Source organism: Anguilla anguilla, chromosome 4 (genome assembly GCF_013347855.1).
Source record: "Anguilla anguilla isolate fAngAng1 chromosome 4, fAngAng1.pri, whole genome shotgun sequence".
Lineage (NCBI taxonomy): Eukaryota > Metazoa > Chordata > Actinopteri > Anguilliformes > Anguillidae > Anguilla > Anguilla anguilla.
The window spans coordinates 31,020,186-31,043,821 of NC_049204.1; the positions used below are offsets into that span (position 1 = coordinate 31,020,186).

Below are 23,636 nucleotides of genomic sequence, written 5' to 3' on the forward strand. Positions count from 1 at the left end.
ATCAATACCAATTTTAATCAGAGATTTGAATAAGCTGTGCTCATGATAAGCATCTTGTCTTTCACAATCGAATGTATGGAAACAAAAACACTTTTAAATAGTAAAAGACAAACTGCAATAGTGGCTAGATTGAATGACAACACAGACATAGTTTCTCATAATGTTGGTTATATTTTGATATTGAAGATGGTTTTAACATATGCATGCTTACATTTTTTCCTTGGCATTAAATACAAGGTGCCATAGTGGTTATATTTAATGCCTCTCTTACTGCAAACAGACAAGATAGAGGTATTGCATGGGAAGCCCTTAAAAACGCAATGAATTGTATTTACAAAAATAATGAAAAGCCAAAAAGGCTGTGTCTACCAGTATTACCCGGATGGCTATCTAATTTGTATATTTACAAATAAACATTTTCATAACCACGTGTGTAGTGCAAAGGGTTGAATTGCCCAAATTCTTAAACGACACGTGGGTTGAAATCCAACAAAATGTCTGTGCAAAATATAAGCTTACATGTACCTTGTTTTGACCAAAGGTGGTTTTGGACTTAACCTTTAGTAGACACAGTTTTTAATGGCTTGGATGAGGTTGAAGGTTTTGTACTTGGTTGCAAATTCTTTGCATTCAATAATTGCCTTAAGTCTGTGACCCATATACATCACCGGAAGTTGGGTATCTTCCCTGGTGATGCTCTGCCAAGGCTGTACTGTTGCCAGTTTCAATTCCTGTTTGTTTTGGGGGCTTTTTTGTCATCAGTCTTTTCAGCAAGTGAAATGAATGTTCAATAGGATTCAGGTTGAGTGTTCTTTCAAAGATGAGATGGTATGCTTTGGATCATGAGCATTTCCTTTTCTCCACACATTTTTCTTTCCATCACTTTAGTACAGGTTAACACTCAGCTCATCTGTCCACAACTGTTTGTACCAGAACTCTACAGTTCCTTTAATGTACTTTTTAGCAAACTAACCTGGCTGTTCTGTTCTTGAGGCTAACCAGTTTTTTTTGCATTTGAACCCCCTGGGGTTATACTGGTGTAACCTTATCTTTATTTCAGTCTTTGACGCATCTATGTCTACATCATGGAGAGTGTTCCAGATCTGTTTGACAGTTGAAAAGGAGTTTTTCCTTCACAACTCAAAAGTATTCTTTTGTAATCCACTACAGTGGACTTCTGTGGTCTACTAGGTTGCTTGCTACTGCTGAGCACAGCAATGCGTTCTTGCTTTGTAACAATGTACACATCCAATGTGTTGGCTATGTCTCTGATCAATTTATTCTGGTTTTTCCACCCAATGATGGTCTACTTTACTGGCATTGACACTTCTTTTGGTCCTCATGTTCAGAGACAACAGCAACATACTCTAAATGCAAATGCCACACCTAGAATCAACTCTAGAGGTTTTGTTAGCTTTCTTGTGCATGTTGCAATAGCACACAGCTGGCCAAGAAACAGCAGAGCAGCCAACTGTGCAATTACTTTCGGTCCCCAAAAATGAAAGGACTATGTATAAGAAGGGCAGCAATTCTTACATGATTCACCCAATATGGATGCAGTTGCCTGAAAATTAAAGCTAGCAGTCTTAACTTTAACATTTTCTTATTCATTGTTTCATTTCAAATCCAATGTGCTGAGTACAAAGGCAAAACATCAAAAATTGTGTCACTGAATAACATGTAATATTAATGCATTGTAAGGCAGGACGCACTTCAACTGGTTTGAAGGTCAAAATGAGGATAGTTTGTAGCAGCAAATTCTGTCATCTTTAAGGCACATATCAAGGTATGGGAAAGCTTCAGCATTTTTTACACTATTCACTAGAATTCCTTCCTTGATTAAATTTTTTAAAATTGAATGTTAGCTGTGAAGCCACACAATTTTTTCTAGTGCAGATATAAGTATACTATTTTAAAAAGAATATTTTCTCATGTTGATAATTGTGATATATCATAAATGTATCCTTAAAATAGAAATAACTGAGAGTAGGTTATGGAGAGTAGGTAGAGTCTTTGCATTTCAACTACAGTATTTCTGTCTGGAGTCTCTGATTAAGTGGTTGAATTATGTTACATGTAAATCAGATGTAAATTAGTCGTAAATCTCAAAATGCATAAAATGTAAATTCGGATCACTGATTTTTGAATGTTCTCATTGTGCTATTGACTGTTTTTTTCTGTTAGGTTTGGGGCATAAACTGAGTAAGGCTGAAAGCTGGTGTGTGTTGCCAGTAATAAAGAAGTACATTCTCAAAGAAGTTCAACTAGTCACCACAGTACCTACATTTAAAACATATTGGTCCCCTCGTGTTATAATTATGTATATGCATTTAGCCATATTATCCTCAGCATGAAAAAAGATTAAAGACCTGTGAAAGCGTGTTATAATATTGACCAGAGTTGAATTCTCCTTGGCCTCTGTCAAACTCTGCGCTTCTGCAAAGTAGTTTGATATACACATTTACCATCTGCTTGGAGGTAACTGATGGACATAGTTTCTGAAGTGACCTCAAAGTAAGCGAAGCCACCTCGTGTGTCGTTGACAGCGCTGGAGAACTGTAGCCAGGAGGCAGGGAAACTCTTCCAGTGGTCTGTGGATGTGTCCTCGAAATTCCCACTTCCGCTGACGATATACGCGCTCCCATCATCCTCCTGGATGAACTAACGAAAGATTACCGGAAATGCAGTTAGTACGCAACACGACAATGGACAGAATGAGTCTTGCCTCAAACACCCGTGTATGAGTGTGTATATGTGTATGCGTGTGCACGCAAGTATAAAACGCTAATGGATTTTGTGAGCGTGCATGTGCGTGAGAGAGATAGACAGACATTGAGCATGGTGTGTATTTTGTGTGTAGTACGCGCATGTGAGGGTGAGGCATCTCGCACGTTGTGGTGAACTGAGTGCGAGACGGCCGTGACTTTTTCTCTGCGTGAGTGAGTGGTAGGGTGTGTCGTGGTGAACCGTGTCTGACGAGCTCCGAGGACCGAAGGGATACCTGTAGGCTGTGGTCATGGCCGCACAGGTACGCTGTGACGTTATGTTTCTTCAGCAGGGGCCTCAGCTTCTTCACCAGGCACTGCGTGGGGCCGTGGTGGCCCACTGACCACACGGGGTAGTGCCCAGCGACCACAACAAACTCAGACCTGAGTGGAAACCAAGGTCATAGCACGTCACAAGAATGAACAGAACTCAGCTCGTACTCTGTGCTGCCATTGCATAGAAAGACCCTGGTCCAGGTGGATTTGACTGCACAACAATCTGCTTGCTACTTAAGTTAAGAATGATTGATAGAGATCTGTGTTGAAGTAAGATCTTGTGAACTGAGTTTTGCAGACTGGGGGATCTTGGAAATGAAGAGCCTGTATGGGTTAAATGGTCTGATCTCATCATCCTGTACATTTGTATGTTCTTATGATCCACGCATTTATGGTGGATCCCCAAGTGAAATCTAATTCTCTGAGATCAGTGAGGATTCCTGTAGGAGGAAGACTTTCTGAGTAATACCTGTATAGACGGGACATCGATGTGTAGTCTGTGGATTATCTGAGTGAGATCTCCAGCATTGTCTGGACTTATCCCTTGGCTTCATGGAGCATGTATGTGTGTGTGTGTGGAAAGGGTGGATTCTGCATGTTTAAAGGTAGGAATGATGGGAGTACTGTAGGTCACTGACTCTGCAAACATGCTCAAAGATTTTCACATTCTTTAACAGAGACTAAGTCGGGCCAAAGCGAGGGCAAATGGCTCACCAGTCTTCAAATTTTATTTTTCGTGCTGCATGAAAGGCCTCTTTGGTTGACTTGATTCCTTTTGAAATATTTACCTTTCCTTTTATCAGGCTTACGTTTGTTTCGTGAAGAATTTTAAGGCATGGTCCATGAGTAATATATTAATAGCATATCCAAGTGGTGTTACATTGTATTTCCTTACTTGGTGTTTGCTAGGCTTGTGTTAATCCACTCCAGTTGCTTGGCAGCCGCCTCTAAGTCCTCTGGTCCTACAGGCTGAATCCCGTCATAGGTGTTTCCACACAGCACCACAGTGTCAGTCATGAGGATAGTCACTGACGCATTGCTGTGTGGAACCTTGAAGCTCAGCTCATAGTACAGCTGAGGGAAGTGCCTGGGAGTCAACACCAATTAATAAAATGTGTCAGAGTTTCACATTCTGCTGTTAAGAATGACTGCTGAGGGAAAGGCGCTCACTGATTCTCGAGGGGAGTGGCTCACCATCTCTCAGATCTTTCAGAGTAAACTATCTGCGCTGAGACGTTTCTCAAGTGATCGTGATTTCCCGCCAGGAGGTACCACGGGACGTCAAGTAGCGAAGGGTGAGAAAATACCTTTTCAAAAGTAACCTAAGAGTGGAAAACGTTCAACCTTCACGAAGGGGCATGGATGTTGTCCCGAAAGCAGGTGCTGCACTTAAAGCATAGTTCCATCTTTCACCACATTGCTTTACACATACCATTTTACTAACTGACTGTAACACCTCTACACATCAATTTTTAAGTACAGCAGAACAGCTGAAGTTGTAGGGATTTAAGATATAATCCAATAGTATTCACTGCAATTATTGACAGAATATAAATAACTATTTTTGTTTACAAGAGATATCAGTGTAGCCACAAGGGGGCGTGAGATCCACTTATATCACAAACCATCACATGACATGAGGTGACGAAAGTATAACACCATGGGTTTCACTTGCTTTCCTTTTGTTATTGTGTCACCCTGTCCTTACAGGTTACGAAACTGTTCTTTTGTGCATTGCCATTTTTAACAAACTGTGTCGCTGTGCTTGTTGATGTCTCTTTCAGCAAAGTGCTAAACACAATATAAAAGGAAAAGTTTTTTTTCTTTTTTGCAAAGGCAGCAGAGGTTTTAAATGTCTGTCAAAAGACTGAATTTACCTTGAAGCGAATGTCCTCTACACTTTTCACTCCATGGTAATAGAAGTGGTCACCCAGACTCAGAATGAAGTCTAGGCCTGTGGTCTGAGCCACTCGTCCCAGTTCAGCAGCATTGGAACTCTCCAGGTAGGTGAAATATGGGGCTAACGGAAGACCCCCCCAGTCTCCAATCGCAGCGAAGCGCAGAGGTACTGAGGAAGAAAACGAAAGCACAACACATTTACTGTCAAACTACATCAGATGTAACATCAAATCCTCTTGTAGTTTTTACTTTCACTTGATATTATGTCACATTCTTCAAACTGAAAATAATCTTAGATAAAGTACTTAACTTCTGAAATGGATCTTAAATGTAACCACCCTTATTATTCACACGTCTGATCACAAACAGGTTCTCTTACAGAGTGAAAGTAAAGTATAGAGTACAGAGTAAAAAAACAATGAAATTGCACCTTACCATGTTCCTGTGATTGCCGATGGGCCCACGATGTCTGAAAACACACCAGGCACAGAAAAGCTACCTTGCTCATTGGGTCAGCCTTCAGAGCGGAATACATCAGACCGTCAAATGTGTCAAAAACATTTAAATGAGGCAAAAGTTCACCAGCAAACGGACAAAAGAAAAGGCGTCATCGTCTTCTACTTGGCAAGTGATACAGGAAGCAGTTTGGTGGGTTTTAGAGGACTTCCTTTATAACGCGGAACAAGATGATAGGCAGGCAAAGAATCAACCTGAATAACAACGGCTTTACAATGCGTAACAGCCCCACAGGAGATAAGATATTGTTCTTTATTGTAGATTAAAGTTAAATCCATTTTTTTCCCATTATAATTACAAAAAAAGTGTTTTAACAAGGTACGGTTTCAAAATTAGTGATTTATTTTTGCATGCAACTAAGGAACAGGAACTGGACATATTCAGAAACAAGCAAGCATAATATCTGAACCTCAGCTGACATGAATCTCAATGAGGCGGTCACTGTCACTTTTTTGATACCCTGCAAGGCATGGTCAACTCCGAAAGAATAGACTGTAAATTGTACGTTTTAAGCAAGATGTTATCTAAAATACCCCATGCCAGGGTTTCCCCCAGAAAAGTTGTTAGGCCCAGTGGCAAGTATCTTTTGACAGGGCCCGGCGGCCTGGCGCGGGCCGGCAGCCAAGTGTCTTTTTTGACGGGGGCCCGGTGCGGGCCAGCGACAGACTGATGGCAGCATTAAGGTAGGGCCCTATAGTTTCTGTGATAACAGAATCACGAACGGAATCGCGGAATTGAGAATTTAAAAAAGCTATAACACAGATTCCATCGGGCCCTACATTAAGTCATTGCTAAAAGCTGACTGGAGATTTGAAAATATGACTACGTAATGTGAATGTTGTTATAAATAAGTTATTTATTCAACACACATTTTTAAAAATCAACAACTATTTACAGCATAGCAGAGTCTTACAAAGAATCTGACAACAATGTACAGTCTTGGAATGCTGTGTTTTCAACAACAACAAAATAAATTAAATTAAAATAAATAATATCACTATAATAAATAATATGCACTCTACAAAAAACTTGTATTCAAGTCCTGATTGGCTACTGAATCTTGCAACAAGCCTTGGAATGCTGGGCACATTTGAACATTTAAAAAACTGTCTAAGGTTTTTTGGCTTTTACAGTAGGCTACCTTTCCTCCTTGACATTATCCCTAAATGGCACAAAGGAAGTATCTGTGTTACTGACAGTTTGGCTAGCTAGCTAAGTTAGCTACATGACCACGTTGTCATAAAATGTTTCCCCACCGTGAAAACTGCCTGACCTGTTTACATTTTGGACAGATGTGGCTCCTGAGTAAATCGATCGTCGTTTCCGTTGCAGCACTTGTCTTTAGACACAAGCAATATCGAAAAAAATCCTGAAATTTCTTCTTACCGTGAAGAGTGCCTGACCCTCAACTGTAGCGTTTTTTCCCCAAAGATGGTATTTATAGATATATAGCCTAATTTTGCCGCTGCACTCTTCACCATAACAAGACATTTCAGGATTTTTCCGATATACACTGGCGGAAACCCTGCCATGCCTTCATCAAGGTTGGCTGGGAAACTTTCATAACTCATTTACAAAGAAATCAACCTCTAACCCAGTGGAACTTGGCAGCATTCCTAGACAAGGTGGGCCTCTATGCGAAGACCAGGTGCAGAGCAATGACTCAGCACTGCGGAGATTAAATCAGAAACCCTTTGTTTACACCACATCAGCTCAGTTGCCATCCAGTTATTTGAGATCAAAAACTTCACGCAGCGCCTTTCCAGAGTTCCCTCTGAAATGCAGCACAAGCCAAACAGATCATTCGGGACATTGCACTGCACTGAGCGTGCTGCGGCGATGTGACGTGTTTGTAAGACGAACGCTTATTTTTGACTCGTTTCACCCAGGAGTTTGTCCATCAGATCGGCAAAATCTTCCTTCATTGTCAGCAGTATGGCCCCAAAATGTTTCAGTGCCCATGTTACAGGACATGCACAGAGACCTCTGGCACAGGAGCAACCCCCACTGCCTAGTCTCCCTCCAACAAGAGGCAGGTTGAAGAAACCGAAATAACACAAAACAGGTTTTAGATTAATTCTTTAATGAAAATGTACAGTTCAGCTTAAACCAGGTCCACACGCTAACCTAGGAGTACCGTACATATGTTATTGCAGTTACCAGTACAAAACCATGAGCTTCAGTCTTTATTTTTGAACAGTTCCAACTTACAGATAACTTACAACAGATTATTGTTATGTTACACTGGAAAGTGAAGAAAAGAGGCATCTGATTTGATTTATGAAAGAAAATGAGGCTGGTTTGCAGATCCCACAACCCTTCAGACTATAGAGCATAACTCTATTTCCTAAAACTATGGTCAACAACCTTTCAACTGGAGCACTCCCAACCATTCCCATTAACAAGGCCTTTCAATCATTAGCTACGTAGTGCCATGGGCACATGATCATCAGCACAGACGTGGCATGATAACTGCTCCCATTAGGGAACTAATGGACTGCCCAGAATAACAAGCAGCAGCATCTAGTACACTAAGACCAGGGCTGCACTGTCCCTGTAATAGACCACACAAGATTCCTGCATTTACACCTGTGCTAACTAGCTTTTCCTGGTTAAAAACTAAACCGAATCACTGTAATATAGTGAAAATGTATTTAATTCCAGATTAGCCCATGAATTCAATCCAGTGTATCTATCCGGAAATTATTAACGATATTAATGACAATGTATATACAATCGTTAACAACAAAACTTTTTTTTTTTTTTAATTGGACTTAAATAGAGTCAAAACCAAGTTATCCTTGATTAAAAGTCATTTTATAAGGTTAGTTTACAACTTGATTTAGTGCAGAATTAATGAGCATCTTCTCCCGTTGTGCTGTGCTGAAGTCACACTCTTCTCATGACCCAAACTCCACCGTCTCTGCAGTGATGGGTTTGAATTCATACTTCCCCCTCCCGTCCATATGGAGGTAGTACTGAGGACAACAAACAGCCAATGTTACATTCCTACAGTCTCAGTATCCCGTTTCTCGCAGATTCCATACCTGCCAACCTTAGGAAAATATTTTGAGTACCACAATAGTCAGTGTAACGCTTAGTTCGCATGCTTTTGCACCACTTTGCTTTGCACGTACACACAAGCCTTTCTTCATAATTCTAGTTTTGACTGTTGAAGTGATCAGGCAAAATTGTATCATTTGACCTGATTCTAAAATATCACTTGCACTGCACTGGGCTATATTATGATACACTTGCAAGTCAAAAGTTTGAGTACGCCTGCTTAAAACAATTTTTTCATGATTAATATTTCATTATATGATATGTGTGCTTATACAAACTGATAACCATCAGTTAAGTGAATTGCATTCAATTATTTAATAAAAATGGAAATAATTTATTTTGTATATTGTAACATATGTTTTCATTTTCAAGTATTTACAGAAACTTATGTTGTAATGTAAAAAAGAAAACTTATGTTGCGATGTAAAACACTGTCAATTATGAATAAAACCAAGTTTCTGTTCATGATTTCCATTTTTATTTAATAATTAAATAATTGAATCAGCTTATAGGCACACATCATATAGGCCTAATGGGGAAAAAAAAGTATTCAATTGAAAAATTATCTAGGAATGTAGGCCTTTGTAACTAGCTAAATTATTACCTGAAGCTCCTAGGTGGCTAAGGTCAAAATCATAACTGCACAATGTGCAAAACGGACGTTTTGAGGGGCGGAGGCACGGCCATTGCTCCTGATATTTTGCGAGGAACTTCTAGGGGGCATGGACTTGCTTCTTTTTAGTAGGTCTGCTGCTCTCTCTCTCTCCTTGTTAGTATCCTCGTCATCTGACGTCATGATTATTTTCTAACTGCAAGGCTGGTCGCTGGTCAAATATATATATATATATTTGCGTAGTTTCAGCTGGCATTTCGTACCTGCGTATTTTGACCAAGAATAGCGTGGTTGGTACACAAAATGCGTGCAGGTTGGCAGGTCTGAGATTCTCAGTGGGACTCATACCATTCGCATCTGATTATTAAGGAATATGTTTGCATTTAAGGAGAATTTAAGGGACATGTATGCATGAAAATAACTCAAAACGAAAACAAGGACAGACACCCTTCGGGGATTACAAGTGCTTTTTGTGGATCTGTGCCTTTTCGCCATCTAGTGGTAGACAAAATTACTGACATTACTGTGAGGGAGCCGCTCAGTGCTAGACAGAGTGCCCATTTATAGAGCTCTTTTTTTGCAACTCAAAAGTAATGCAAGGCAACCCCTTGGAATCTTATCAGATGTAGGAAAAACCTGGATGTAGTCATGAGAAACTTGAATTAGCAAATAACAGGCAGTGGTATGAAAACTGTATCTCAATGGGTAAGATTATTGAAAAATAATTTTGCTAATTCATCATGACAAGTTGCAAAATTACTTCAGATGGCAGCTGTGGCATTTTTGATCAAGCAACTGAAGTTGAACTATAATGTAATAATTTTATGTTTCCTTTTAATGCCAAGATCAGATGCAGCTACACAATAGTGGTTCAAGGAAAATTCTAATTAGTAAGAAACTGCAGTGATATTACTGCTACATTATACAGTACCATAAATACTTCATTTCCGAAAATGACCCCTAGACATTGTTCACTAATATTCCAGTATATTAAACCTGCAGTTGGTACAGACTTTTTTACTCTTTAAATTTGAACCCTGTCCCCTTCAAAGCTGCAGTAGGTAACCTTTTTTTTAAGATAATGAGTCATGCTTAGTTGTTAGGAATCATAGAAAGATCTGCTGTGTGAGAAATCCAGCACCATACGCTGTGTTTATACCCTCAAATTCTGCATTCTAAAACCAGGGAATTCAGCCCAAATTTTTGTTTACAAAAAGTAGTTTACGACATGAACCAATCAAAGAGACAGACTGGTTCACGGAACAGTACACATAGCTAGATTTATTGAGAAAGAAATTATTTCACCATAGTTTCATGGCGGACAAACGACATGTTCAGGCGCTGTGAAGGAAAAAATCTAATTGGATTGAGCTGACTCTAAAACTAGAAATGAGCTAAATTCAATGGCAAGAGCTTCGGGAGCAGGTGGAGTTGAAGACAGATGTGGAGCTTGCATCGTTTCTGCTGGACAGGTAGGTCTAAATTTGAACAGTAATTTATTAGACTTTCTGCCTGCCAGCCAATTAAGTAAGTTACCGTCAATGAATTTAGCCACCAACGTAGCTAGGTAGCTATTTTGATAACGTTACTTCATTCAGTGGCTAGTTTTCTCACAGAAGAGATACCCAGTATCAATCCTGTGCAGAATTCAAAACCACAACACTTAGGCACTGCGCCACAGCATCAATAAAAGCCACACGATCTGGAGGACTTACCTCGTGGTGCTTCCACAGGGATTTTCTGTGAGAAACTGTGAAAAGGGTTATGCCAACCTGCAAAATGAGAGAAACGTGTAAAATGTTAACACGCACAGGCGTAAACCCCATTAGTGATATCTGATATCTGTGTGGTGCCTGTTGCAAAGAAAACCGAGATGGCTTTTATTTTGAAGGATGCCGTGCCAAAAAAGAAATTCCTGTTTAATGAGAATACGAGTAGGTGCAGGTGTCTGCTGAGGCTGGTTACCTTTCTGCAGTGGCTGTAGATGTAGTCCTCCACATCCACACTCACGGCACTGGTGCACTCATCCAGAATGGCAAACTGGGGCTTGTGGTAGAACAACCGTGCCATCTGGACACAGCAATTCCATACAATTAGCAGGACAGATATATTTCTGTTACAATACTACTATAAAATATCAACGGTTATTGCAACAAAGCATGTCGTGATGATTAGAACAGGTAATTCAGCCAAACTTAGTTTGTCAATTTGCCTGTTTACACAATATATTTGTTCATACAGTGCTTCCCAAGTACAATAAAATATACACATCATAGCCCATAATAGGTATGAAATTCCTGTAGTGCATCTAGGAAAAGTATAATAATAAAGACATGGCAGACATACTAGTTCCAATGAACCCTCTGATTTAGGCTGAGTGCTGATGTAGGTGGAGTAAGTATGGTGCAAAAGCATGATAAAAGGCCATTTCTAAGGCCTGTGGAAAATGGCAGCACTCCTCTCAAACTCACCGCCATCCTCTGCTTCTCCCCTCCACTGAGAACGTCCATCCAGTCCTGCACGGTGTCCCACGTCCCCTCCCTGTCCAGGATGTGTCCCAGCTGGACGTTGTCCAGGTACTCCTTCAGTACCTGTTCCAGAGCACACAGACCTGATCATCTGCCTTAATGAAGGTGTCCCTAACTACACTTAAAAACACACCTGAATTACACACGGTTATCGCGTTGCTGCAATGTCTGCTGTACCTTTGAGGGGGTGCAGACAAGTACACGCACCCTCCGAAAGAACACACAGGACAAGACAACTGCTTCTGTTCCACTCAGACGCACCAGCTGGGCCGCTGTATAGGAAGTTGCAACTGACATGCAGTCTGTAGAACTTGCAACCAGTAACCAGTACTGCACAGCGAGTTAGAGGAAATCCTACAAACCCCCCAAACCCTGGATGGCACTGGTCAGCTACCTGCTACACAGTCAGTACTGGTAGGGACTAGGTTCGGTGTACATGTGCTTTGTACCACTGTAGAAAGCACAGCTGCATTTGTGGAATGCGTTCAGTGAATTTCCTCAGCCCAAATGCTAATGTACCTGATCAGAAATGCCTTTCTTCTTCTGGTCCTCAAAGGTGTCTGGGTAGATCACCTGATCCCGCAGGGTTCCCAGGGTCATGTACGGCCTCTATAATGAGATTCACCAGATCACTCACTCAAATCAAAATGGCCCATTAAATTCAACTGGTTGGCTCGAAAATAACAGGACAGTTATCCAGTTATGACAAAATACAACTTGCGCACTGACACTTTCATATTAACATAAATATATGGAACATGTGATATATTCAGAAAGTGTTATCCTTTGTTAAAGATCACACAGCTGCTCTGATTAAGGTGTTGTGCTCAGGTCTCTTACCTGTGGCACGTAGAAAAGCTTCCCCCTCTCAGGCTTGGTTAGGCGTCCACCGAACAGAGGCCAGAGCTGAGATAGAGATGGATGTAATTCAGTCCGTTACAACCTCTAGATTAGAAGTTTCCTGCATTAGTGTTCAAACTGTAAATGAGATTCTTAAAATGATCACATATGTTAACGCCGTTCATGTGGTAACAAACATAAACAAGTGAAGAGAGCAAAGCATTTTCAATTGGAAAAAACGGCTAGTTCAAAGAAATACTCTAGTTTTACAGAGCTAGGGCGCCTACCTCTCCAAGAACTCTGAACAGGGAGCTCTTCCCACAACCATTGGGGCCACAGACCAAAACATTGGTTCCAGACCTTACCTGAAGAGGCAAAAAGAATAATAATAATAATCGGTTTTTAAATCCTGGTTTACAATCTGCACATTCAATTTAATGTGTTTCCTGGCATGCAGTCCAACAAGCCTTACTCATTTGAACAGTGATAAAACCGAGGCCCACATATATTTTTCACATATTTAACTTTAGATATGAAGAACCAATTTATCTAATTTCAAATACTATTGTGAGTTACTAACTTATTTAATTTTAGTCAAGTTCACTGAGACTCAAACGGTTGGCACATGTGAATGATTAAAAATAGAGGCACACCTCAAAGGTAAGATCTCTGATGAGAATATCACCGTTGGGTGTTGCTAAAGGCGTATGGTCGAACCTGAAACAGAAACACATCCACCTGTGCATACTGTTCTCAGTTCAAAAACTAAAAAAAACCAAGACATCAGTGAAACAGTCCCCGAAAAACTGAAAACTTTAAAAAAATAACTACTGCAAACATTACTGGTCCTTTCATTATAAACAGAACTGAACATTACTCTCTGGTGAATGAGAGTGCATACACACATTGCATTTCACAAACTTACTTAATGATTTTGTCCGCATTAATAATCTCTCCGCTTCCAGGCACCAGGGTGAGTTTTTCTCGCATGTCCATTTGAACTTAAATACAGAAACACATTTATTAAAAAACCTTCACACACGCTCCACATCAAAAACACGTCACAATGATCAAACAAAAATTATCGTGCAATACCATTTTTGTTGTTGCTGCTAATGTTATGCTGCTGCTAACGTAACCTCTGTGATTACCATATTGTTAATCCAAAACTAGTACTTCCGGTTAATTAAAGTTAAAGGTTCAGAATGAAGCCAGAATATATTTTTTTGCTCTCATAACAAACATAAAATACCACTACGTGCTTTGCATCATCGCTTCAGCCAACCACCTCATTTGTATGTTGCAGCCAGTCGGCTCCCTCCTCTCCTCGCTATACATATGCATTGGCGCTAACTGTAGTCTCTCCTGAACTATTTTATCTTAATCTGTTAACTACCCAGCAACATCGACGTGAATGCGATTAAAATTATTTAAAACATCAAGACAAGAGCATCAAGTTAGCAAATCTGTGAAGCCTAACCTTATGTCGATTATGCAAGGAAGTCATAGCTGTGGATATTGGCACTGCAAATGGACTATTAGCGACTGGCCATATTTGATACAGTAGCCTGTTCCCTGAGGTAACTCTCGCCATATTTAAATCGACATGAACAAAGTGGTTACAATTCTCTGTCAAGTTAAAACAACTAACATTAGCTACCAACGGGTACTGTAGTGGGCTACATTATTTCCAGAATTCCTGCAACAAGTTGGCAAATCTATATTCGTACTGTGATGTGCAATATTTATTATACAAACTTATTCAAAGCTGTTGAATGTTAATCAACTATTGTTTTAAGATGAATGCGGTCACCAGATATTCATGTAGTTGGAACATGTCCCTTTCATGCAGAGTATCTCTGCATGAAACCCTAAGTTGAAAAGAAGCCATTTTTTGTTGAATAAATGTTTTCCTTGATACGTTAAAGGTGCAGTATGCAAGTTTGTTGAAGAACACTTTTGATCATACTTCGTTAAATTTTCTTCTTTTTGCTCTATGAAAAAAATCTGTCTCCCTGACAGCCCCAGGCTCTGATATCAGCCACACTGAATTTGACCACACCTGAATCTTAGCAACCAATCAGGATAGAAACACTGAGAGCATCCTGCTACTCAAAAGCACACGCATATGTACCAGTGCTCAAATGGTTACCTCCTTCATTCTGAGAAACCATGGTACGCTCGTATTTCCCAGAATTCAGCTCCTTCAGAACCTTCATCAGCTCTGTTATCCTAGCTGTGAACCTGTGGTATAAAACAGGAGTTCATTACATTATTCTCCATAACTGAGCCCGTTATTGAGCCCATATTGATCCAGAAAGAGAGCGATCTTACAGGAAAGCATAAGAGCTCCAGGAGGGCCCTGAAACTCACCCTGAGAGCCTGGTCATCTCTCTGCCGGCCAGCACGATCCTGCCCAGAGCCTGAGACATGCGCAGCAGCATACGGCCACTCTGGTAGTAATCCTGCGAGGGAGGGGTCAACGGTCTAACACAAGCCGCCTCACATCTCACAAGGCCACCTCGTTCCTCACTAACCTAACAAGCTAAAACACACATAATACTTCTGGATCGTGTAAGACCCATGAGGGCATTTCTACTGTGGGCCTATCCTATGATTACATTTATTTAGCAGACGCACCTATCCAGTAGCCTACAGGGAAACTGGTGTGTGTAATTTACGTTGCCTGTAACAGTTCTCTATACTCGAGCACTACAACAAATACAATGCGTGCGTTTGTGCGCCATTTGCTTGAGCTAAGTGTCTATGGGTTAGACTATGCATAAGTATTGCAGTGCAGTAGCCTATAATGCTTAAGGACCTGGCCTTCTACTGGATTCCCAGATAGGATACGACCCGTTACCCTTGAGTAAGGCAACTTGAATTTGCTTCAGTATACATCCAGCTGTATAAATGGATATTATGTAAAAAGAAATGCAAAAAGCTGTGCAAGTCATTCTAGATAAGAGCATCCGCTAAATGCTTGTAATGTAATGAGTTAGATTATGTGGAATTCAGGCGGTTGCCTTGTAGGACCACATGATCCACTGCTGGCTTTCAGGGAATTTTATATCTTCTTCACCTCCAGCAGTTCTGCATGTGAGCTCTGGAGGTGGCGAGGGTGAGCCAGATTCAGGAAGGGCCGGCTAACCACCAGGTAGCCCACAACGGTGGCCAGGTCTGTGAAGAAACAGAACAGAGAGCCACATAGTCCTACCCATCAGTTAAACTCAGTTTTACAAAGTTCTCAACTTCATTTGAAACATTAAGGGACTGATTTACTAAGACCTTTAATATGTGCAAACACTTTTAGCACACGCAAAACTAATATTATTGTAATAATATAATCGTTGGTTGTGTAATTACTTATACGTGTGCTAAAAGGTTTTGCACACGCTAAGGGTCTTTGAAATATCAGGTAACGCTCGTCCCCTTGAGCCTTGAGAATCAAGATAACTTTTCCTTACACTTGGCAATGATACTGTCCACAAAGCCCATGGAGAAACGGAAGAAGATGAAGTTGTGCAAGTGGTCAACCTGAAAGCCAACCATCACACAAGACACACGTAAACAGTCTTTCTGCACGATGACACAGTCCATTAGCAACAATACAAGACCATTTTTTTTGAATGAGCTACAGACTTTTATTTACCTTTTAAATTTTAAGATCCCCTTTAAAGTGACCTTAATTAACTAGCCAACAGTAATGCCAGGTATGAGTGAAATACGAGTCAGAACTCCTCACCAGCTTCTGGAAGGTGTGGTAAATCGTCATCTTCTCTCGTTTGTTGCCGTTGTAGAAGGCAATTTCTTCGCTGCAAGAGATGAGATGTTCGTCAAGTCAATTCACTTCAATTTTATTTCTATAGCTCTTTTTACAGAGAACTGTCACAAGCTCCAGTGCGTTCTTTCTTTAGGAAAGAACACACTGGGGCCCAGAGCGAATCTGCGAGCTGTAGCACAAAATGGGTCCGTTTGACCCAAGAGTTCACGAAAATGGATGACCCTGGTGCCCAGAAGGATGTAAGAACCCACCTATTTGTGATGAGGCGGGAGTTGACGAATCTGTACTCTCCCTCGTATCTCTGCTCCATCACTGTCATTTTGCCGATGGGTCTCCGTAGCCTCGTCAGGAAGAGCCCGGAGATCAGCAAGTAGGTCATCATGCAGGTAGGGCCCTGACAGCAAAGACACGCCATATCGCATTATGCCATGTTTGAGGGACATTGGACTGAACTATGGAACAATAAGACCATGTGATACAGTCACACTTACTTGGGCACCGATAGCACTTGTCAGCTTGAAGATGTACAGGCCTATGTCAAGGAGCGGCTGGAAGACAGAAACATTATAAAACAATTTCATTTCACCCATATTTTTAGATGAAAATGGAGTTTACCCATTGTCTCTGGTAAATCTGGCTTCCTTACTTCATACGTTCAATTTTAACAGCTGAGCAATGTTGTTATGTGTGATTTATAGTCTAAGTGGTTTTATGATTCATATACCAGCTACGGGTGACAAAGTTAAAAGAGCAGGTGTGCAATGATTATGGCATTCATACGTTGATTATCATTTTCAGCCAGCAAGAAAATATCAAACATGACAGTGCCTAAAATTATTTTTTCATGGAGAGCAGTTACATGTGTCTTTCACTTTGGTAATTGGAATAGACACAATTCCAATAGTTAATCTTCTGTTTATTTGTGTTCAGGAAATATTTTGATGAAATAAATGTGTTTGAAATAATTTCCAATACATTAAATAAATAGCAAATTAACATTTTCACTTCTGTCCATTCCAAGTACCGTAGCAAATTCCAAATGTACCCATTTCCACACATATTTTACATTCAGAAATATTTCAATCAAATGCATGTCTTTGAAATATTTTTCCAAACATCAAATACTGTATAACCTATGTATACAATTCAAGAAAATGTCTTCAGTACTGCATAGATCTTAAAAAAGCCAGGAGAGTGGCTATATACCTTGCTCAGGTTGGAGTAGAGGTCCACCACACTGTTACAGAATTTCTCTACATCCTGTGTGAGCAGCTGGTCAGCATTAGCAATGCGATTATCCAGGTTGCCCATTTTGTAGTAGGTGTAACCTCTAGCATGGGAATAAATTAAAAGCTGTTGTAGCACTAGTGGTAGCAGGACAAATAACAGTGAGAAGCATGAAATTACAAACACATTTTTAAACACATTGTTCTACCAATTATATGCACTTTTTGAAACCAATACTTCACTCTATAAAACATTTTAGCCGGATTACAGTCCATTACTCCATTACAGTAGCTAATGGCTCTGGTCACTCCAGAGCTTCATAGTGCCTTTCTTAAAAAAACTATCTGACTTTTCCAGTGAGGGCAGGTGGTAATCTGGTTGGACATGATGCAACTTCTAAGGCACACATTTTTCAGGGGGAGTGTTCAGTTGCTGTAGGACTTACTTCAGGTACTCATCATAAAGGTGCTTGGTGAGCCTCACTCGAAATCGAAGTTTCAATTCATAGAGCCCCAGCTTCAAAAAGTTGTTTATCAGGGCTATCTGGAATGAGCAGAGGTAAAAGTCATTTCATCTGACAACTTGTACCTACAGAACAATAGTTGATTGCCTTTGATACACCTGGCATGTTTTTTCAGGTTTCACCCATATACAGCATTATTTTTATTTTCAGTTTGCCAGGACCATACTTAAGTATTTTTATACTGTTCAATCAATAATTAAATACATTTTACATTGCATTGCTCATAACCACATGGTGTATTAATCCCATGAAAACAAACATCATAAATATACTCAAATTTAAATAGGTAAATTTTCCTCACAAACAATAGATCTGAGTATGAATAAGTTAGTAAACCACAGTTTTCTGGTAGTCACTACCTACGAAAGCCACACTGGCCTGTTATGGGAAAACCACAGCAGATTAACAAAAGCTTTTTTGCCATAGCATGTTAAGCAGCTACTATAATAAGGCTATTGTGGCAGGGGAGAGTCTGTGTGCTAGATTAAAGGAGAGCGCAGACAAAAATGATGTTTTATGTTACATCAAGCACAAATGTGCGTGTATGAGCATTCAAATTCCAGGAAACATTAAGTAATTATAGCTCTTGAAAGACAGGTCAGATTATTTTTCCAAAAAATCTTTTATTCATTTTTGCTAAGCTCTAGCTGGCAGGAAGGTGGAATTTTGTCATGTACCACAGCAGGAGGGTTAAGCTCTAAGTATAACAGGCAAGGCCTGCTTGCATGCTTACTCACTATGTAATTACTTAGGTAAGCAATATTCAATTTCAACTTCTGACTAAGCTCCCCATTAATGTATACACAAATGTCAGTATTTACTCTACATTAACACGTATAAGATAATATCACTCTAGGCATAGGGTCATTATAACAACTATATGGCGCTTTTATGTATAGAATTTAGGACATGACGATTGCACGATATGAAAACAACAAAAAAAACGGCTCAAACGGCCCACTTACAAGAGGCATGGCTGTGATAAAGTTGTACAAGTACCTCTTGAAATCTTTTGTCGAGCGACCGATAATTGCACTGCAAACCACAACATGCACAAAAAGAACAAACAGTCAACATGTACTGCATGGACCCAGAGCAGCAGGAAAACAGCACAGAGGAACTGCAGCCGTTACTCTGCAAGAACCAAGAAGACTGGAACCCTGAAACTCAGCAGTCAGGTCAGTCAGCACCTTGTAAGCCTGATACCCTTCTGTGTTGGATAATGTAAATAAGGGAGAAAAAAAGTGCAGTATGCATAAGGCATTTTATACCATGGTGTCACTATCAATGGTTTGGAAACAGATATGCTCAGAGAACACTGTGAACTAACTGGTCAGGGCCACTCTGCCACGATAGGATTAATGTACTGATCTAGGATCATGTTATAAACTAATGCACACAAAGCCCACACAGTTATTGATTTTAATGTCTTTGAATGCTTTCAAAACTAAAGCCACAAGAACAGTGATTACCAGAGGTATGGCAGTAATATAGGAACAAAAGTGCTTCTTGAACAGCCTGATATCTCTGCTAATGATACCACTGCAACGGATTAAAAAAGCAATTAATATTTGCAGATAGAAATTACTGAAACCACCTGTTTAAGGTTAACAGAAAGGAAATCATTACTGGAAATTAACCAAGGTTCTTGAAGGAAAAAATAATTAACATTAAGGAAATGTATTTAAGAGAAACCGGCTTAAAGTTACAAGAATACAAAAATGGGAATCATAGGAATTGCAGAAAGTGGGGCACAGTGGCAGGTTGCAGGAAATCTTTAGAGTGAAGAGATGGGACCAGTGTTGCCTCCAAGCAAATGGCAAGGTGTAGAATTTGGGTAACAAAAAAAATCTACGACCAGGTCTAAAACCCCAATTCTAAGATTACAGGCACTCACTTTATTTCAATGACTGCCCAGTGTTTATTGAGGACGCTGTGTGGTCATGTGGTCACATCGGGGGCCTTACCTTTCAATCATTGTCCCATTCTGGATCATCCACACATCGCAGTATGTGCGAGCCACCAGCATCGCGGCGATGAGGAACATATACCCAGACTGTGATAGCGGTACAGATAAAGGGTGATGTCACACAGTACCATGGCAGGTCAAAATAAGAGTATACCTGTCACTGAAAGACCACCGTCATCCAGTTACATGATCACTTGAATGAGTGTATTTGAGCGTGTGTATGGCTGGCTAGCACAGATGAATATTCACAGTTCTAATACTGTCAAACAAATTACTAGCATTAATCGCCAGTTGTACTTCGCTACTGTAAATTTACAGCACAGACAAATCAGCTGAAAAAGGCCAATAACCTTTTGTATGGTTTAGATTACAGCTGATGCAGTCGTCTCGACCATGTGGACTTTGCCTGTTATTGGATGCTGTTACAGAATAGTTTGGAAACACTAATGCTTATGCTTCATGTGGCGTTACACAATAAACACTAAAATATATTAAAAAGCAACTAAAGAACCAAAACCTATAAGCACTACAGTAAATTACTGAGTGATGAAGAAAAGGTAATTACTTAATTAAATGGATATAACAGACACATCAGTGTTAGTGAATTTTTCAGAGCATCATTTCCATTTTTATATTTTATGTTGTTCTTCCCTATTAGCTAACGTTGCTAGTGTGTATAAACTCCACCAGAATGAAGTCTCTCAAGTTATAGTTTTTGTGAAATTAGAGAGTTTGTGGATGCTCTGTAGATTTAAGCACAGTGTATACAAGTTGATGATAATAAAAAGGAAATAGTCAAACCTCTTTACAAAACATTCTGGGCACCATGATCCTCACGATCCGGCAAAGTCGCGAGAAGAAGACCTTGTCCACTGCTGCCCTGTCTTTCTTTGCATCTTTCTGCAGGGAAATCATACATTGTCAAATATTGCTTTCCTATTTCTGCAAATGCAAGCCTAACTTGACAATAATGAATGTGAGGATTTTCAAACATCAACCACGTCCAGAAATTTATCATGCAAGGTTGTGGTCTTAAAATTTAGGTTAAAGAGTTCATTGTACTTGTCACACTGGTATAACCAGAAATGTGGAAATGGAAGCTTACATCATTGCTCAACTGCAGTTCTGAGGACCCTTTTTTACTGCAAAGAAAACAGAAACGGTATGTACAGGTGAAATACACTTAAGTATGGAACAAACGAATTCATATATACATACACAGCGCCATTTACAAAGTTGTCACTTCATAGTCGGTTTCATATTGCTGATAATGAATGAAACGCAATAAAGTATAGGCTAACGAGATTGCAACACTAAAAACTGCACGCTGGCCTGTTGCCTATTTCCTTTGAAAGTCGTTCAGGTCCCAGAATATTTATGTGCATGCTTGACATTTCTAGCTAACGCCGTTATCAAGCAGGAAACCAGTTATCAAAGCACAGTTTACACAATTGTTAGGATTCACACATACTTGTAAAATACAATATAACAACAAACATAACGTTTACAAATTAAGAGAATAGTTGCAGCGTATGCTCGACCGTGGGCAGTGATGAACAGGGTTGCTTGAGGCTGGTGTAATATTTTACAGATTCGCCTGCGTTCCTAGGGCAATAAATACATCCATTATGCACATCTTCGAGAAGTTTGCATTGCGGTGCAGTGCGTGGCATCAAAAGCAACACAATACGTTAAAAAAAGCTAAATGCAAGGGTACCATTGCCGAATTTGGAGTAATCTGCGCTACCCGCTAACATTCCAAACTGGTCGAGCAGACTTTCTATGGCTAGTTCACTAGCTATCGACAGCTACATTATCCAGTTATGGTACAAAACGGCCAATTGTTACAGTGAACTGCATCGCGAGGAAAATTAATCACGTTTATGAATCTGTAGTAATCACGCCACATACCCGTTATACTTGGCTGATCTTCGTCTTTGTCTGAGTAGATACAAAGCTAGTAAAACGCCACCAACAATGGAAGAGTTCTTAGCTGTCAAGTATTTGCTGATGGCCGCCATGTTTCCGACAACGAGCCGGTCAGAGTGCAGCGAATGGCATGCCGGGATAGTGGGAACCGATGACAACGTTGTAGGGCGTTGTGACCGTTGTGGCAGCTGTAGGCGTCGTGTTGCGCAAAATTATGTTCAAGTTCACTGATAACCATGTCATGTTTGAATTAACGTTACATATGCCTGATAAGTTACCATATGAACATACAATGAAATCGGCAAATTTGCAGAGATTAGCGTAGCATCGCGTTAAAAGGCAATCACTGGCGGCCGTTCTCTCACGTTAAGAAATAGGACAGTATCAATAACGGTTGTTGTTTAATAATACTTTTTTCTACGCATTTTGACCTTCTCAGTGATGCTTATACTCATGGGTGTACTTTAGAGTATGTGTTGCTTAGGCAAACACGATGAAATGCGTATGGTCTGGCAAGAATTCAGTAAAGAATCAGTAATCTTAAATAACCTGCTAAATTCACTTGTAACCAAAAGAGTTTGGGCTACTTGTGTTTTCCATTAAACTGAAAAGCATTATTTTAATTATAGCCTATATTTAAAACTAAAATACTAATGAGTATATAAATGTGACCAAATTAAATTGCATTTCAAAAACATTAATATTTTTGCGCGATTTTGTGCCAAGGCTGCTGCTATACATAATATAGTCCACTAGATGGATCATAGAGCCACAGCGCGCGTGTACAGTGTAATTCGTGTACAGCCTGGAGTATGGTAGTTCTCTAGCTCTGTCCTGGGGTTCCCCTGTCTATGCTGGTTTTCATTCCAACCACAATACCAGGATTTTAACAAGCTGGTATTTTATTTTATTAATGATATGCTTTTCATGTTTAGAGGGATATTTGCCGTTTTAATACGGATTATGCCAGAAATAGTGTTGCATGCTATGGAGAATATAATTGCTTTGTTATATTGTACTTTTTGTGCTATATTGCAAACTACATAAAAAGACGTAACATTTAAAAAAAATAAATGCATGACAGTGGTTAATCAATAGACTCTCATTTAATTTGTTGAACTTTGGTTTTATTTCTTTAATAATTATTAACACACTGCAGGTTAGGCTCATTATCATTTGCATTGTTTTTGAATTCTTTGCTATCTTCCAGATGGTTAGTTTTACTGGTCAGGTGTCCACACATTCACCTCAATTTTTAATTAGATCAGTTAAAAATAATTAAACTCTTATAATTCAGTTGTTTGCAATATTACAAAATAAGCATAATTTGAACATAGGAATTGTATTATTCATGGTATGCACAGCTATTTCTGATACAATGTGGTTTAAGAGGGTAAATAATCATTCTAAACATGAAAACACCTAATTAATAAAAAAAATAAGAGCTAGTTAAAATTATGGGATTGCAGTTGCAATCCTAGAATTTTAGTGTGGCCCCAGGATCGAGTTTGGGAGACACTGCTTTGGTTGACGTACTGACATTCATGTACTGAATATTATGTATGGTGGATGTATTAATTGCTATGTTCTATACCAAACAAAAACAAAAACTGTATGACAAAATAGATTTGTATACACAAATTCAAGCCAAAAACCCATTTTCATGTTGTGACTGTGGCCTTTATTTCTTTTCTTTTTTGTTTT

General features: G+C 39.7%; 2 protein-coding genes across 5 annotated transcripts; both read right to left on the reverse strand.

The window, feature by feature from the left end:
* Positions 1-148: 148 nt before the first annotated feature.
* On the reverse strand, positions 149-6,997 carry acp5b (acid phosphatase 5b, tartrate resistant). 3 transcript variants are annotated; one of them, XM_035413191.1, is made up of 7 exons: positions 6,843-6,997; positions 5,376-5,409; positions 4,919-5,109; positions 4,236-4,363; positions 3,937-4,128; positions 3,002-3,149; positions 149-2,661 (listed from the first exon to the last, which is right to left on the reverse strand). In XM_035413191.1, the coding sequence occupies exons 1-7, from the start codon at positions 6,945-6,947 to the stop codon at positions 2,422-2,424; spliced, it is 1,038 nt and encodes a 345-aa protein (XP_035269082.1). In that variant the 5' UTR covers positions 6,948-6,997; the 3' UTR covers positions 149-2,421. The 3 variants fall into 3 exon arrangements, with proteins under 3 accessions (XP_035269082.1, XP_035269081.1, XP_035269083.1); XM_035413190.1 differs by having other exon boundaries at positions 5,376-5,457; XM_035413192.1 differs by having other exon boundaries at positions 5,376-5,457; positions 6,713-6,975.
* Positions 6,998-7,518: 521 nt separating this feature from the next.
* Positions 7,519-22,071, reverse strand: abcd3a (ATP-binding cassette, sub-family D (ALD), member 3a). Of its 2 annotated transcripts, none has more exons than XM_035413187.1 (23): positions 21,915-22,071; positions 21,109-21,145; positions 20,805-20,903; positions 20,002-20,090; positions 19,000-19,069; positions 17,957-18,054; positions 17,491-17,614; positions 16,776-16,832; positions 16,536-16,678; positions 16,246-16,315; positions 15,968-16,037; positions 15,583-15,680; positions 14,874-14,965; positions 14,653-14,744; positions 13,426-13,501; positions 13,154-13,217; positions 12,788-12,865; positions 12,501-12,566; positions 12,180-12,269; positions 11,604-11,723; positions 11,098-11,202; positions 10,848-10,904; positions 7,519-8,434 (listed from the first exon to the last, which is right to left on the reverse strand). In XM_035413187.1, the coding sequence occupies exons 1-23, from the start codon at positions 22,022-22,024 to the stop codon at positions 8,357-8,359; spliced, it is 1,983 nt and encodes a 660-aa protein (XP_035269078.1). In that variant the 5' UTR covers positions 22,025-22,071; the 3' UTR covers positions 7,519-8,356. The 2 variants fall into 2 exon arrangements, with proteins under 2 accessions (XP_035269078.1, XP_035269079.1); XM_035413188.1 differs by lacking the exon at positions 19,000-19,069 and adding an exon at positions 19,507-19,576.
* Between the last annotated feature and the right edge of the window lie 1,565 nt (positions 22,072-23,636).